The 18,247-nt window shown below is 35.4% G+C and overlaps 1 protein-coding gene across 3 annotated transcripts; it reads left to right on the top strand.

Annotated features, from left to right (window-relative positions):
* The first annotated feature begins 1,301 nt into the window (after positions 1-1,301).
* On the top strand, positions 1,302-9,727 carry LOC104894221 (nucleobase-ascorbate transporter 6). 3 transcript variants are annotated; one of them, XM_019249698.3, is made up of 15 exons: positions 1,302-1,326; positions 2,193-2,348; positions 3,367-3,464; positions 3,592-3,768; positions 4,684-4,784; positions 5,799-5,874; positions 5,993-6,052; positions 6,158-6,342; positions 7,261-7,357; positions 7,722-7,808; positions 7,947-8,005; positions 8,117-8,208; positions 8,309-8,386; positions 8,483-8,643; positions 9,054-9,727. In XM_019249698.3, the coding sequence occupies exons 2-15, from the start codon at positions 2,243-2,245 to the stop codon at positions 9,270-9,272; spliced, it is 1,596 nt and encodes a 531-aa protein (XP_019105243.1). In that variant the 5' UTR covers positions 1,302-1,326; positions 2,193-2,242; the 3' UTR covers positions 9,273-9,727. The 3 variants fall into 3 exon arrangements, with proteins under 3 accessions (XP_019105243.1, XP_010678709.1, XP_010678710.1); XM_010680407.4 differs by lacking the exon at positions 1,302-1,326 and adding an exon at positions 1,455-1,720; XM_010680408.4 differs by lacking the exon at positions 1,302-1,326 and adding an exon at positions 1,843-1,999.
* Positions 9,728-18,247: the final 8,520 nt, after the last annotated feature.

Here is an 18,247-nt window from a genome sequence, read left to right as displayed (position 1 = left end):
GTTTATTTTTTACACAGTTTCCAAGACGTAACTTTGACCTTTAATATCTTCAATTTCGTATTAATAAAAAATATAAAAAGTTAATATTATGAAACTACACATTGAGACGAATCTAACAAGATCCCACATGAATACATTTTTTATATATACAAATGAGAATATTCGGTCAAAAATTTTAAAATTTGACCTACCAAAAATGAAGTAGGCACTATATTATGGAGCGGAGGGAGTAGATCTTATTAGAGGGTCACTAGACACGTCGACCTAACTTAGAGCATGTGCAATGGTTATGACTCTCCAATAAACTCTCTGCTATTCTCTATCTTCAAGTTATTCTAAAGAACTATATTTAGATAACGATCAATAACAGTAAAATTGTTTAAATAGCTCTCCATCCATTTTTCACTATGTAATGATCTCCATGTCAATTAATGATGAAACTCATTCCTTTGTGCTATGTGTCACTAATTGATTGATTGGGCAATGAAGAGCGATTTCCCATTTCTTTCAAATAGTATCTCCTTCAAGAGACATTTTAAATAAAAATACGTTAAAGACACCCAAAAACCCGATTGTTGTATATGCTCTTAATTTTGAGCTACATTGATTAAGTTCAGTGCTGAACCGAGAAGTAAGAAAAGCTAGTGGGACCATGTCTCAAAGGAAACTATTGTAATTGTATCTAAACAACTGAATATAAAGAGTTTGTAATTAAATTAAGACGAAAGGAGTCTAGAAAATAATCAAAACATCAAACTGCATGAACTGACGATATCATTACTAATTAACTTAATTGACAAAATATTACCTAAAATTGAATCCCATTTATATTTGCACTTTTATTAAAAGGAAAAAGGTGTGAATGATCATGATCATATAATCAAACAAAACTCAGTATCCCCATCAAAGAAGGCTATCAATTGCCCACAATTGTTAAATACAAATAGAATAATTTTGTCACAATCAACCATACCCAAGAACATTAAACAAAACTAAATCACATGAAAGTTGAAAATGAAGGGGGCCTTTACTTGATCCTTACATAATTACATTTGTCAAGTTGTGTGGAACAGGATTCGTGGGCAACTACCCTGAATTAAAGGCATAATTAAACAAAATATAAATCACATAATTTCACTAAATTTTCAAACTTTATTAAAATATATAATATAATCCAATTAGAAACTTACACTTACACTCACTCTTTTGCCTAATATTCTTCCACGACCAACATGGTACGAAACAGGAAGAAAAGCAGACAGAAGGGTCAAGATTTTGCCAAATACAGTCCAATAATGGAGTTTGTTAAACCTATTATGTCAAAGGGTAAGAAAGTCATTTCCTTTTAACCTTACAGTACAATTAAACGACGTCGTTTTCTTGATAGTGGTTGCTTTATTGGTTTCTGGGTGTAAAATTTCTCAAATATTCAAAAGCAGAAATTAAAGAACTTTTTTTTTTTTAAGTAACAATAACAAGTAGTAGCAAATTTTAGTAAAAAGGCACTCCAACAACAAATTAGTGATTTTTAGAGAGAGAAAGAACAAAGAGGAGAGAGAAAGAGTGTTTTTTTCTTTCTGTGTTGTCCTGATAACCTGAACTGAGGGCTGAGAAGGAGGACATTGTTAGTTTGTTACCCAGGAAAAAAGTATTTTCTGGGTAAAGTTTCTTTCTTTTTTATTTGCATAAAAAAGAAGAACTAAACTGGTGAAAATATTAGGTGAGATACTGAAAGTTTGTTGACCTTTTATTTTAAATTTTTTTCATTTCCACTTGATTTTGCTGCTTTAAAGTTAGTAAAAAGTTAGTAGTACACTAGCTTTTCCTTTCATACTACATTTTCCATAATTAATTTTCTACTTTTCCTTAGTCACATTATTTGATTTTTAGTGTCTTTATAGTTTTTACAGTCTTTTTCTCTATTAGGGTAATCAATTATAGTGGATATACATGTGGGTGTGTTCCCTCATGTCAAGTCGGTGTCTTTTGTGTTAGCTGGGTAAGAAATGGAGTTTTCTGCTTTCTGGGTTGTGAAAAATTTCATGTTTTTTGGGTGTTTGTTTTTTTGGTTTTAACTGTTCAACTGTTAAGTTGGGTTTCTGGAAAAAGATAAATTTGGATCTGGGTTTTGGTTAGATTTGCAATATTCACTGATTTTTGTTGTTTTTTTTTGGAATTTTTATGTTAAAAAGGAGGTTTATAGAGTGAGAACTTGAGAAGTGACTAGAGAGAGAAGTTAAAGATGGCAGGAGGTGCAGCACCAGCAAAAGCAGATGAACCAGCTCCACACCCACCAAAAGATCAGCTGCCTAATGTGTCTTATTGCATTACAAGTCCTCCACCATGGCGTGAGTATCTCTATTTTCTTTCTAATTTTGGGTTTACATTTGTTTAGTTACTGTTCTTTCTTGTTATATTTATAGTAATGGTTATATGCAAAGTAATTGAGTGTTTTGTGAAGGGGGTCTAATTATGGCAGTGATGAAGGTGATTTATTGTAATTATAGTATGATGGACTTAATTATTTATATCTTTCTATATCTTCATGTTTATAAGCTTCTTTAATTTTGGTGGGCTAGTCTGTTTGGTTTAAAATTATCTATATACTTAAAAAAAGGGGTTACAAATTGGGCCTTATTAATTTAGAAAATGTTGTTGAGACTCTAAATTGTGGTTGCCTTGTTGGAAGTGGAAGGATTTTATAATTTTTATTACATTATTTATTGACCAGTTCTACTCTTTGCTGTATTAGTAATTAGGATCACTTGTAAGATTCATCCTCACCTTGGTGTTTGGCGACCACTTTCAAACCCATGCCTTATTGCCTCTACTCGGTTGATGATATACTGAGTATCAATGAAATATTTAAGTCCTTGTGGTGTATTATACTATTAGACTATTAGTTGATGGTGCGATATGGGTTACTGATAATGAATATATAGTGATACTACTAAATATGAATGGGGTTTATTGATAATGCATATATGGGGTTACTTGTGAGTTGTGATGCTGCACCATTATTCAGGCGTCCACAGGAGATGTGCTATTGCTTCTTTGTGTTAGGATCATGTTGATGCAAAATCTATAGTACTCCTGGTGAATAGGAGGATTCTCTTGAGTATGACTTTTATATTTTGGATGGATAATTCATTTAACTGTTACAACCTTTTGCAAAAATGTACTGCATTTGATTAGGTGATCTACTGATCTGTGTGGCCCTCAGTGAGAGGTTTTATCCAAACCACCATTGATCTCATTGCTTCTGTCCAAGCTTGTTTCGATGGATTGTTGTGACCTTTCATTGCATGTCAATTAGCAAAGTTTACGTCTTCTCCTCAGCTAATGAAATTGCTGATTGTCTTGCAGCTGAGGCTATCCTCCTTGGTTTCCAGCACTACATTGTGATGCTTGGCACAACTGTTCTCATCCCTAGTGCTCTTGTTCCTCAGATGGGAGGAGGAAAGGTACGTCATGAGGATGAATAAATGATACCAATGAAATGAGACTCTAGATATAATTAGCTTTTTGACTGCCGAAATTTTTTCGATTGATGAATGTCTAACCATTCTTTATGTTTGCATCTTTCAATAGGAAGAGAAAGCAGAAGTTATTCAGACATTGCTTTTTGTTGCTGGTTTGAACACACTACTTCAGACAACATTTGGGACACGATTGCCAGCTGTGATTGGAGCATCCTACACCTTTGTTGCACCCACTATTTCCATAATCTTGGCTGGTCGTTACAGTAACATTCCTGACCCTATAACGGTTTGTGCCTGGAAACTCATTTTCATGATTATATCGATATGTGGTTTTGTATTGGCTGGTTCTTACTGTAATTCTGCAGACCCTAGAATGATTTGGCCCTGAAAACTCATTTTCGTGATCATATTGGTATGTGATTGGTACTTGCAAGTCTGGGGGAAACAAGATGAGAATGTTGGGAACTCTTAAGTGGACTGGTTCGTTGTTGCATATAATAGTACTCCTGATGGACGCACCCTAAACAATAAATCTAGAAATTATAGCAGCTTTTGTGCAGAAGCCATTCTATTTTTATGCATCCTTCTGTATTTTTACTTGCCATGACAGATTAATGGGGCATTAAATTGTGTGACATAAAATGCTGGTGTTAGTTCTCAATAGGATTGAGGTATTCACATAAGCAAATAACTTACATGAGTTACATACTATCGCATCTATCATGGTTCAGCAGTCTGAATAAGATGTTGACTAGTGCATTCTAGGTAAAACATTACAGAGAGAATGTTGCAGGGCTTTGGTGATGATGCCTTCTCACTTAAGTGAGGTTGGAACATGAAGAATGTGAACTTTACCTGCTCACCAATTGCCTATTTTTCTGTCCCAGAGCGTATATCATATCCAATGTTTTGTATTAAAGTTCAATTTGTTTGTTGGGCTGATGTTCAACCGGACTGACTATATATCCTCTATCTAAATACAAGTAGCTTGCTTTTATTCTCTTTTCAGTATTTAATTGAAGGAAAAATCAAAGACCTGAAAGTCTGAAAGGCAGGTGCTGGACTGCTGGTTGGAAGAATGTGTGAAAATTAATATGAGTGTTTAGGGCCTTTAGGCGTAATCTAGTGCTCATACTAGGAAAGGTTGATGCTGAAACATTACCTTTGCTTTAATACAACTAACCTTCTTATGTGTCAACAGAAATTCAAGAGAATAATGCGAGGAATACAAGGGGCTTTGATTGTTGCTTCAACCCTTCAAATTGTTCTTGGCTTCAGTGGTCTTTGGCGTAATGTCACAAGGTGATTTTATGGCTCATCTTAGTGCTTATTATTGACCATAATGGAGCATCTTTTTTCTCACTGGCTTCAGCAGTTTCAGAAGTAAAATTCATATACTTAAAATCATAGGCATTCACAATGTACATAGTTTCTTTTGTTTCAAGGGACACTACAGAAGATATCCTCATATACACCCCTGCAAATATTATGGCTTAAAGTCAAATTTGCTCTCTGAAAAGACTTCGAATCCTATCGATTTGCAGTATCTCTAGCTTTCATGTGTAGTTGTATGTTTGACTTGATGATCTGGTTTGTACTTTGACTTGTTTGTTAAAGCTTTATGTGTTCCTCTCATGTCGGGTATTGTAATGTACTGGTGGCTACATTTTCCATTATATACAACACCTTGCTCGTTTCCTGCTTACAGCTTTACATTATTGCACTAATTTGGAAGCTCAAGTCAATGACAAACTCTGATAAACTAGTTAACTACTATCTTAATGAAGGAGGGCTAAGTTTATTTTGTTTTCCTTTGATTCAAAACCTCACATCAGAGATTCAGTTAAAGAGCCATTGAGGAGCACTTGAGACTTAATTGTAGATCATATATCAATATTTGTGTATAATTTTTTTTTTTGAGGAAACCCTAACCTCTCTAGTCCGTATGTTGTGATAAAGAGCAGTAGTATTAACTTGGTTAACGTTCTTTAAGCTAGGTTAATCATAGTTTCAATAAATATTAATTTCTAAGTGGCACCCTTGACTTGTAACAGTGTTATATATTACTCGTTGACTTACCTGCTTGACTTTAGTAGAGGCATACTTGCTGGCACGTTAACATCTTCTAGTCTTGATTGATATTCTTATTTTAAGGAGTGCTGCTTAGCTTGAGATGTATATAAAGGGTGCTCTAGATATTCCTCTGGTCAAAAGATGCTGTGTAGATCAATTCTATTCAAGAATTCTTTGTTTCTTTTTCATGTTAAGCTATTAAAATTGCTGTCAGTCTTACAATTGTCCTTTGATGTCCTATAGGTTTCTGAGCCCACTATCAGTGGTTCCCTTGATATCTCTGGTTGGATTTGGACTCTATGAACTTGGTTTTCCTGGGGTAATATTGCAGTGCCAACTACCTAATTATATCCTTTTCCCAGGATAATGTGCATTTTCTCCAGCTGCTTCTATATGCTGTTTGTCATCCCTGATGTAAAGCTTTTCTGTCGCTTTAGGTGGCAAAATGTGTGGAGATTGGCTTGCCCGAGCTTATCATTCTAATATTTATTGCAGTGGTATGATTACTAAGCAGGCAAAAGCTTGTGGCTGAATTTGGGAGTGGACAATTATATAACATCATCTACTTTCAATTGATTGATTCAGCTATGATCTTTTTGCAGTATCTTTCACAAGCAACAAAAGTTGGCAAGCACATTTTTGAGCGTTTTGCTGTTCTGATCTCTGTGGCTATAGTTTGGCTATATGCACACATTCTTACAGTGGGGGGAGCATATAATCATGTTGCTCCAAGGACGCAGATTACATGTCGTACTGACCGATCTGGACTTATAAGTGGTGCTCCATGGTAATATGTTTGTTTATTTATAAATACTATTATCTTCCCAAGAAACTGTCCTGAGTTATGATTTGCTTTGTTCCAATGTGTGTTCCGTAAATGGTGGCTAGAACCATGCACTGAATTTTGCTACTTCCACATGTTCACTCCTCCCTCTTTTTTTTGGGTGTGTTTCTAGGGTTGTGGAGCATAGCTAGTTTTTCTCAAACTTGAGCTTGCTTAATTGCAGTTCAGCTTGTCTTATTGCAGTTCTATGTAGAAGCTTTTCTTGTAGACTTTATAGTTCAATCTTTCTGTTGGAATGAAATTTGAGCTATTATAAGCTTGTTAATTATCAAAATGTCTTGTACTCCTGTTCAAATTATATATGGATGTGGTTATCTGATTTATGTACTTAATAATAGTGAAAATTCTGAACAGCTAATCTAATTAGTTATGAAGTAGAAGGCTGATTATCTGAGGTTATAGCATTACTACCTCATTAGTGGATCTGCTGTTTTGTACTTCCTTATACATAAAAGGCCTGTTTGGCAGGAAAATTAATAATTGATGGTGATAGTAATTAATTTTTGTGTAATTTTGTACGACAAAAATGATTTCAATGTCCATGGTAATGCAACTTCTCCTAAAACATATGTTATCCTTACATGTCAGTGTCCATGGGAGGATGTATCTGCGTAGTAGTAGAATAGATTACACCTAGAGAAGCTGTTCAATGAGCGAGGAAAGGAAATGATTACAAATTTTTTTTATCACCCTGTCCCCTTATAAGCAGATAACTACCTTATACTATCCTAATTACTGGGCTTGTTGGGAACTGTAGCCTGGGTAATATACATGTTGTCAGGCTGAAAAGTGAAAGGAAGTTATTCCTCTTAATGGGAATTTCCTCCAGACAAACTAACCCTTTCTGGTCTCATGTTGCAGGATTAGAGTTCCGTATCCTTTTCAATGGGGAGCGCCCACATTTGATGCTGGTGAAGCCTTTGCTATGATGTTGACTTCATTTGTTGCTCTTATTGAGGTATATTTATCTTCACTGTAGGATATGGAAACATCAGGAATTTTGATAGTCGTTGCTACTTTTGCAAGAAGGGGCTAAAATTTAGGGTTTCTTGTGGCTTTTGCTATATATTGTGACAGATTCACAGTATTGTATCCTAGCTTTTAAAAAACTGTCACCATTGTTCATATGGAAGCTTCAGACCTATAAATGGATACTGTTGTTCTCATGTTATCAGAATTGCTAGTGTTTGTAAATGCATTAATGAAATTTACATTACCCAGATTTAAAGTATTAAACCTTAAGGCAGTTAGTCCATGTTGAGTGAAAATAACTTTCTTGATCATTTCGTAATATCTAAGAATGGCTCTTGTTCCATGTGCAGTCCACTGGTGCCTTCATTGCAGTTTCAAGGTCGGCTAGTGCAACAATGATGCCTCCTTCTGTACTCAGTCGAGGCGTTGGTTGGCAGGTATAACACAAGAACTTAAACTTGGCTCCAACTCCATAAATAATTGCTTATTTAAACTTCTTCTTCCTTTCTTGTTTTGCTTGTAAGCACTATTATTTTTATCTAGAAGGCTGATAGCCAACTCTTTCCTCTTGACAGGGTGTTGGCATTCTGTTGTCTGGGTTGTTTGGGACTGGGATTGGGTCCTCCGTTTCTGTGTAAGACTAAGACATCTTTTTGTACTTCACATAAGAAGCCTAAAGATTTCGATAATTTTCCGTATTGTCGACTTTGTTTAGTAAAGGCAGGCTTTTTGGTGTTTTATGCAGCGAGAACGCCGGCCTCTTAACACTGACACGTGTGGGTAGCAGACGGGTTGTCCAAATATCAGCTGGGTTTATGTTGTTCTTCTCGATTCTTGGTGTGTATATCTCTCACATCTGTTCTATGTTATGGAAGTGGGATCCACTCCGTTCCGTCTTTTCCTACATTTGGTTCCTGAATCATGCATGATATCGCAGGGAAATTCGGAGCTGTGTTTGCTTCAATTCCTTCACCAATTATCGCTGCTCTGTACTGTCTTTTCTTTGCCTATGTTGGTAAGCATGTGATTTGACATGATATGAGTGAAAACTACTAGGGAATATTTAAGGTTTTAACTGACTTCTCATGTAAATAATCTTAATTCGATGCAGGTTCTATTGGATTGAGCTTCCTTCAGTTTTGCAATCTCAACAGTTTCCGTACAAAGTTCATACTTGGATTCTCCATTTTCTTGGGTTTGTCAATACCCCAATACTTCAACGAGTACGAAGCAATTAAGGGTTTTGGTCCCGTCCATACAAGTGCAAGATGGGTAATTATGCCATTTTTTTTTATAAATTCTTATGGCCTGTTTGGTAGGTGGGTAATACTGATGAACGTTAATAAATTTATAAGTAATTTTGCAGAGTATCTTGTCAATATCCATGGTAATACTTATCGATCCCAAAATTCTTTTCTTCCAAATTCCTATTACCATCTATTAATACTTTAAAGGTGGTATCTAGTGGTAATGAAATTTTTTGAAAAAAAAAAACTTGTTCGGGGTGAAGTTCATTACCATAGCATATTGACAATCACATATAAATTCATTACCATTCACGCAATCTATTACCAGCCAGCTACAATGGGGGGCATTAACTTTACTTTTGATCTTTTTTTGGGCTTGAGTCTTTGTTGGCTAATGGATGAATGCCCGATTTCATGCATTCTTATAAATGACAGTTCAACGACATGGTGAATGTCCCGTTCTCTTCGGAAGCATTTGTTGCTGGAATTGTAGCATATTTCTTAGATAACACCCTCCACCGGAAAGAAAGCTCAGTGAGGAAAGACAGGGGTAAGCATTGGTGGGATAAGTTCCGGTCTTTCAAAGGAGACACGAGGAGTGAGGAATTTTACTCCCTTCCCTTCAACCTCAACAAGTACTTCCCTTCTGTGTGATTTTTCCTCGTAATTTCTGAAGAGATATCACCAAAAAGCACAAGCGTTCCTCGTATATGATGATGCTCGGGATCTATAGTTAATCATTATTTTATCAAGTATCAATTTTACGACAATATGTTATAGTTCACTTCTCAGTATAAATTAGTTTGTTACTTTTTGTAGGATGCATTTAGGACAATTATTTGTTTCTTTATGTGTTGTAAATCCAATGTATTAGTTGTAATGAAGCGAAGATTTAAACAAAGGAAACGAGGCCGACGGTTTTGAGTTTCCAGCGGCAACTATGCCTTCCTGCTTGCCATTGTTGAGAAACGAAACTTGAGCTTTGCGTTTTTTCTGGGCTGCTTCCGAACAGGTGGTCCAGGATCATACATATTGCATGTAAGAAGTACGCTGGGACAAAACACTGTAGAGCCTATTAATAGTAAGTGAATTTTTGTTTGTGATTGTGATGTAGGAGTCTTCAAGTCTTGTACTAAGATTTTAGTGTGTTGTATCAATAACACTTGAGTTCTTCCAATATACACCATTTTGAAGTTTAGGTTAGATAAAAGATGTGGAATGATATGAATTGTATAGGAACTTCATGCAAAATCTATACTATTAACTACTGACATGCTAATAAATTTAATGCACGTAAACTAGTAAACTTGGAAAATAAGATAGGTAGTTTCCTATATGACCGGAGAACCTTAACACTTTGGAGTCTAACATAAACCTAATGAGTGACACTCATATTGGAACTCATGAGAATATTTATAGTACACCTGGGTGTACCATGCTCATGGTACACCCAAGACTATTTTCTCCAAATGAGCAAAATGAGCGAATGAGCAAATGAGCAAAATGAACAAATGACAACATTTCTACTATTAAGAAAATGAGCAAACACTTTTATTACAAAATGAGCAAAATGAGCAAATTGAGCAAATGAGTAAATGAGCGAAATGCTCATATGAGCAAATTTGGTGTCAAATGAGCACCTGAAATTCTAATTTATTTCAAAAATACCCCTAGGTGTACCATGCTCATGGTACACCGGGTGTACCATGAGTGAACTCTGGAACTCATATCGCAGATATCTAACATAAAGTCATAAATCTAATAGAGTAATACTGTAATAGGAGGGAAAATTATATGGCTAATATTGGCTATTTTCTTCTCTTCTGTTGGGGGTCCTAGATAAATAATTTTTCAGTTGAAAATTGCGTCAAATGTAAGTATCAACGCACATAATCCCGAGCTTAGGATTTTCTCTTTGGAAAGAGGAGAATTTTATAGGCATCACTTATTGCAGGTCAAGAAGTCTAATTTAGGAGAAACTCTTGGCGTCTCATTGTTGAAATCAAGCCAATCCTAACTTAGTAGGTTAGAGTGAAGGATAACATTATTAGTACCTCCAAGGCTCCAAGCCTCCAACGATACCTAATCTACTTCTTTTACCACTCAGCCCAATACTAGCTAGCTACTTGTTCCTATTGGTTTGAAGAGTACGCCTGTGAAGCATAAGAACGTACTTACACCTTGGACCTCGGTGGTGGAGACGTGCCTATACCTCTTTCGTGTCACACCATGACAAAAACTAAACAAGTGTTGTGTGTGTGCAAGAACATTCGCCATGGGCGACAACCAACAAACCATAACACATACATTCAATATAAACAATTTTGAACAATGGACCCGACTTTACATACACTTGAATATCATATAGAATCTATCATTGACTTTAGTGATAGAATAAAATATTATGTGTTTTTTTTTCCATTCAGGTTAACTCTCCACCTTAAATAAGGTAATATATTTATTTAAATTTGGTCTAAATTTTTTCCGCCTGGTTTGGTCAATTATTTTAGCTGAATTTTGACAGTATTTTGACCCTAATATATTAAAAAATATATTCATGTTGAACACAAACATATATATACAGGATCTTGTTTGAATCGACTTGTGTATTTTCCAAATAACTACTTTTCATGATATTTTTTGATACAATAATTTAAAGAATTTTTACTAATACAAAACATCTCTAATATTAGGTAAACGTAACAAATAACGTCTAATCTAATAATTTCTGGTTTGATTTGATTTTAGCAAAAATAAGTTATAAGTTTCTCAAATTAGGTGAAAGAGAACATACATAGCATAAGGGATTATAATGCATGGTTAGCATTTAGCAAGACACTAATGTCAACCATATTAAAAAGGTGTGATGGATGGAGAAAATGTTGGTGAAACTCATTAAATACAATACGGTGTAAGTAAGGGTAAGATTCCATACTTACCTTCAAGTCTTCACTCATATTTTTGTGACAAACATATCAAAATGCCACATGTTTGAAAATCTAAAATGTAAGATTGGAAAATTTATTGCTGTCTTTTCTTGAATACTTTTCCTATTTATCGCTTAGGGAAGTAGTAGATCAATGAAGCATTCATTAAATGCTTTCCTTAGCTTATTGAAGCTGTACTCTTAATAAGGTGAGACTTGACAACATACGTAGATTGTCATACCCCATACATAAATGAAGCGTTCTGAAACTTGGTTAATATTGGAATAATGTGATTCGCATACAAATACAACACATAAGACCCTGTTCGTTATTGTTTTTTGTTTTCAATTTTCAGTTTTCAGTTTTTTTGAAAACTGAAACCACAAACTGGAAACCAGAAAAAGTGGTTTTCACTTTTCAGTTGTCAGTTTTCAAAATCATCATGTTCTCAATAAATTTGACTAATTTTTTATTCATTATATGACTTTGAAAATAAATAAACCAAAAAATAGAAAACCACAATAATACCGAACGGACCCTTAGGAAGTGAATTAATTAGTTAGAGTACTTGTTAGTATGCGAATTCAGATTCATTAGGAAGGACATGGGTAATTAAATAGAACCAGAATAGTAAAAAGTCAAATTAGACAAATTATTTCGAAAGTATGGTATCTTCTAAATAATTTAGTTGGAACTTATTTCTACAATTGTTGACAATTGTTGTCTGATCAAAACTAACAGATAATATATTACTAACAACTCGATCGAGGCATCACTTGACCACTAACGAATTTCTGATCAAAACACTAACACAATTTTATTTGACGCTTTCAAATAACTAATGTCATAGCTAATTGTGAATCCACAAAATTATCTTAATCTCAAGAGACACTTACCATAAGTGAATGGAGGTGGCCTATTTTAAAACATTATTGTGGGCGTTAGTAACTTAGTCATGTACAACTACTAAAAGAATTATGTGTAAGTAGCTAGCTAAGTTGGTCCACACCCACTTATATTACTTGTCATAGCTTGTTATTTCAGTCATACAATAAATGTGTAGGGTATGTTAAACTTGCATCGTATGACTTGCATGAAGCTATTATACATTGTAACAGTAATCGTATGCAAGTAGTACTTGGTATAACCGTTTGGTTTGTATCTCACAACGCTGAGTTTGTGTGATCAAACTCCACTAGAGACATTTTGGGGTGGGGATTTCCCGTTATCATTCCCTGTACTCTTACGGGGTATTGCCTGCAAACTCGAGCCGGATTTACCTGTGCCAGATTCCTATCTGATTAGGACATCTTCTCCTTACCATAAAAAAAGTATGCAATATGCAAATGCGTGCTTAGTCTACAACAGTACTAGTATTTCTTCAAAAATAAATAAAAAAAAGTCTACAACAGTAGTAGATATAAATTTATGGACATGCTAGTCGTTAGGCATCAAAGACTTTCGTTCATCTCCACAAATAAAAGAGCTAGGCCCGCATTTATTTTTGCAATCTTGAGTATGAAGTATAGATCTTCAAAATCCAAACCGCGTACTAATCCAGCTTAGGTTTTGACTTGATAAATCCAAATGTCAAAAGTAGGGCTCGGCTTGTACCTCTTGCTTTTGTGATAGTATAGCAGATTAGTAAGTCATAATGTGCACAAATTAATTATGACAGAGGAGATCAGGATAGTGTCATTTTTACTATGTTATACAAGTTTTTTTAAGATTTTAATTATTATATTATCAACGGTTTTTTTCCACCATATACCTTTGATAAATTTTTTTTGCACCGAATACCCTTTCAATTTTCCGAATTCATCATGTACCCATCACTTTTCGAAAAATACATCAACTTACCCTTTTGACTAACATTGTTAGACTTTGTTAGTCATTAGGCCCTAATCCTCTCCTAATCCTAATTAACTACCCTAAATCCTAAGCCCTAAATAACCCTAATAACAATAACAAACCCTAAAACCTAACTAGCCCTAAAACCCACCAGCCCACCCCCAGCCCACCACCCCCAATGACCCCAACCCCACCAGCCCACCATCCCAGCCACAACCTCGCCAGCCCACCACCCTGCCCCAACCCCCACCCCCACAACCTCGCCCACCCCTTCCCCCACCCCCACCTCACCGGATTTACGTATCTGTGACCCCCACCCCACCAGATTTTCGCACGTGTGACCCCCACCCCACCGGATTTTCATACTTGTGACCCCCACCCCACCAGATTTTCGCACCTGTGACCCCCCCACCGGATTTTCGCAACTGTGAATCCCACTCCACAGGATTTTCGCACCTGTGACCCTACCCCACTGGATTTTCGCACCCCACCGCACCGAATTTTCGCACCCACCCCTCTATTTTGCGAAGTTATCCTCTGTTTCGCTCGCCGGTCGCAGGTTGTTTGAAGGGGATGAGGGATGTGGGAGGGGGATCGTCGTTCTCTGGTTTTCGAAGTGGGCATCTCGTCGGTGTTCCTCTATTTTTCGAAGGGTGTGGTGGCTGCGCGAGAGCGGAGAGGAGGGTGGGGTTGCCGGGGAAAGGGGTGGGTGTGGGGTTGCCATGGAAAGGGGAGGGGGTGGGGTTGTCGGGGAAAGGGGAAGGGGTTGCGGCTGGGGTGGGGGGAGGGGTGGTGGGTGGGTGGTAAGGGTAGGTTTAGGGTTAATTAGGATTAGAAGGGACATTAGGATAGGGTTAAGATTAATTAGGCTAGAAAGGGTTAGGGTTTAGGTTAGTTAACTTGGGTTAGGAGGGGATTAGGGGTTAATGACTAACGGACGTTAACGCCGTTAGTCATTTAGGGTAAGTGAGTGTATTTTTTGAAAAGTGAAGGGTATATGATAAATTTGGAAACTTGAAAGGGTATATGGTACAAAAAGAAATTGTCAGGAGTATTTGGTGAAAAAACTGTATTATCAATTAGTTGTCATTTTGCAAGTTTAAATCATACTATTTTCGTATTTTTAGTAAGTATAAGTGTGACTGTTAGTTGCAAAAGATCAATATTTCCACTTTACAATAGATTTAAAAGAAAACTCAGGCATGAATTTTTTGAAAAGTGAAGGGTATATGATAAATTTGGAAACTTGAAAGGGTATATGGTACAAAAAGAAATTGTCAGGAGTATTTGGTGAAAAAACCGTATTATCAATTAGTTGTCATCTTGCAAGTTTAAATCATACTATTTTCGTATTTTTAGTAAGTATAAGTGTGACTGTTAGTTGCAAAAGATCAATATTTCCACTTTACAATAGATTTAAAAGAAAACTCAGGCATGAGTTTCAGGTGCAAAAACAGAAAAAGGCTAACATATATATATATTTTCTCCATTCTTCTAAAAATACAATGTTTTTAACTTTTACATTATTCATATTATAATTTATTTTGACATTAAGTTAATATCAAGATGACTTTGTAGATCCAATTAGTAAAATGACTTTGTATGTTTTGTTGAGCTCGCTCTATTGAGATTATGATGACTTTCAAAATAACCAACCTACTAAGTATGTAAGTCCAACATAGAAGTGAGTTCAAAAACACATGGTGATTGGTGAGTTTCAGGTTCTGGAAAATAAATTGATTTTAATGTGGTCTCATATTCACCTTAGAGCACCAACATTGCTAGGTAACCCCCTTTCCCATTTTACTCTCTATCTTCTACTTGGGCTTGCACCATTGTGTAAAGCTTGCTCATTATTTGGGATGCTCTAAACGTTAGGCACCTCTCCAATTCAAGAAGAAATTAAAAATTGACGTGGCGTGGGCCCATGTGTAGGTTTGATATTTTAAGTAGTTGTGAGGATAAAAAAAGGAGCGAGAATAATGGTTAGGCAAGCCCAGTAATGTCGGTAGTAAAAGTAAGATCCTGAATTTGAATTAAAGAATGGGAATAGAAAGCAAACTCGTAAGTAAAAAGGATCTTGGATTTGAATTAGAGAATGGGAATCAAGACGAAAATGAACTTGTAAGTAAAGAAGATCTTGGATCATATGTTGATTCCCATTCTCTAATTCAAAAGATTTTTTTTTTCGTTTAATGGTATAAAAACATTTTTTTTTCTTTCTATTGATATTTTTATTTTCACTAAAATTTTCACTTACATTATAATTTGAAAAAAGAAGATTAATTGGTATAATTCAAGGTTTTAGTTTATATGCGTAATAAAATAATAAAAATTCGGAAAAAAATAAAATTCCAAATTTGATATGAGATGACCTAGTATTTCTTCGTTCATTCCCATCCAATCAAAAAGGTTTTTTTTTTTATGGAATCCAAGTAAATTTTCAGTGAAAAATGAAATTCATGAAAGAAGAGATAAATTATAGGCTTATCCACCAATATGAATGGTCTTAACGATCTTAGGTTATAGTAAGACTTTAGAAGCAGTACAAATCTTTTCTCACTTATTAAAAAAAATCAACTTGATCAATAATTTTAGTTGATAAAGTTCAAAGATGGTGCTTCTTAATTTGCATATATATCATGCTTTTTTGATCTATCATTGATGGGTTTTACTGATATGCATGTACAAAGCTCAAAATCATTGTCCTTGAATTGTCCAAGTGATGATTCCCTTAAAAAAGTAATTCATACTAAAACTCTAAAAGTGATTTATGCTTCAAAAGAAAGATACAGTTTTTCTTAGTGCTGTTCCTGCAATTTGTTTGCTGTTACACTTACACTGTTACACATATACACCATACATGAAATATGAAATAAAGAGATATGCTTTAATTTGCTATACCAAAGTTTTCTTTCTTCTTTTTCCATATGCTTAGCTCTTGATATATCTGACAAAAAGTGGGATGATATGGTGCACTTTAAGGTAACAAAAGAATCCTTTGGGAATGTCAAAATATATATAATTAATTTTTTATACTTCGTCAATTTTATAATACTCGCTACATTTTTCATTGCAGGAAGTTTCACATTACTTGCTACACTTCCTTTTTGGCAATAAACTCTCTCTATCTCTCTCCTCTCATATGGGTGCCTTTTCTTTTTGCTCTCTACCTCTCTCTTCTCCAAATTGCCTAACAATCCGTAAATTAAGAAATGTAGCGAGTAATATGAAACGGAGAAGTATATAAATCCTTTTTTTTTGCTTTATCTTGAGCTTCTTTTCACAATATGGTCGTCTAATCATATTTCAGTATTGATCCTGAGAACACTGAATCAGATAATATTATGGATATTACAGGATGAGCAGCTGCAGTACATTGAATGAACTATCCACTCATTGAGTGGTTAGAATCCCTTCTGATTACATGAGATATTCTTTAGGCTCTCATATCATTGCTCTCAAGAGTTGTCATATGCATGGTGGGAAAGGAAAAAAATATAATGGTTTTGCACGTTTTTTTTCCTTGTTTTGGTAGAGTTATAATTTTGCAAGTTGCAAATTTAAAACTGAGATGATTTATAATTCGGGAATGATAATTGGTTAATTGATATACATTGTAGAATTTGCTCCATTCATGATATTTAATTTTATATTCTCAACCACTAACCAGGTAATCAGTGAAGTTCAATTCAAATTGGACAATCTAGTTAAAGAGGAGCACACTTCCGGTATTAAAGTGGTATCAATTATACAAATTTGCCTACCAATACAAGGTTTCATAATATTACCAAAAAAAAAACTTATTACGAAAATTAGTTTTATAGTATAATTAGAAGGTTCCAATCACATGGTTTTGATCGATAAAAAGTACCAAAATCCTTCATAATAATACAAGTGTATACGAACGACTCAAATTCTAAACAAAATGGTACTAGAAGTATTATTAAAACACTTTCAAGTATCATCTACTCCCCTAGTACCACAAGAATTTATAAAGTTCATTGTTTTTCATCAATATATATTTAAATACTTAATTTTTTATTAACTAATGTTTAATTACATGTTAGTATTGAAAATGGACTCTCCTTGTCACTGATTAGAACTTCTACTTCTCCTTTCCCTTCTTATGTCACTTCAATTTAGAGATGGCCAACAGTGCGAGCCAATCCAGCCCATCCAACCCAGCTCACCTCGTGGGCCGTGTGGGCCGGGCTCGCAAAAAGCCCGATCCAGCCCAGCTCGAACCGTGAAATTGGTGGGTGGATCGTGGGCCAGATTTCTTGAGCCCAGCCCATCAAAGCCTGCTACTAAATCCGCCCAGCCCGGACCACGAAACCGGTCCAGCCCAACCCATGAACCAGACCAGCCCACTCCAACAAATTGTGTATATTTTAATCAAATTGTATATATTTTAATCAAATTGCATATATTATAATTCAGTCAAATTTTAAAATAATAAAATTATTTATTAATTTTAAAAATTGTATATATTTTTATTCATTTTAAAGATTTTATATAACAATAATGAATAATTTCAATGATTAAATAATTTTGAAAAAAATATTTCATGCCGGCCCGCCAGCCCGGTCCAGCCCACTAGACCCACGAACCGCCAGAACCGCTTCTCGAACCGTGAAAACCGGTAACAGACCAGTGTGGGCCAAGATTTTTCAGCCCGCGGACCAGCCCACCCAACCCATGAATTTCACGGTCCGGTCCTGGACAGTGAAATCTCAGCCCAGCCCATTCCGGCCCACGGTCTGGCCCACCCTGCCCGCACCAGTGGCCATCACTACTTCAATTCTAATGTTCCTCGCTCTTTCTTTGCGGTACTTTCAGCCTCATTAG

Source organism: Beta vulgaris, chromosome 5 (assembly GCF_026745355.1).
Source record: "Beta vulgaris subsp. vulgaris cultivar EL10 chromosome 5, EL10.2, whole genome shotgun sequence".
Lineage (NCBI taxonomy): Eukaryota > Viridiplantae > Streptophyta > Magnoliopsida > Caryophyllales > Amaranthaceae > Beta > Beta vulgaris.
The sequence above is the reverse complement of the archived record's forward strand: the minus strand, read 5'-3'. Positions and strand labels throughout refer to the sequence as shown.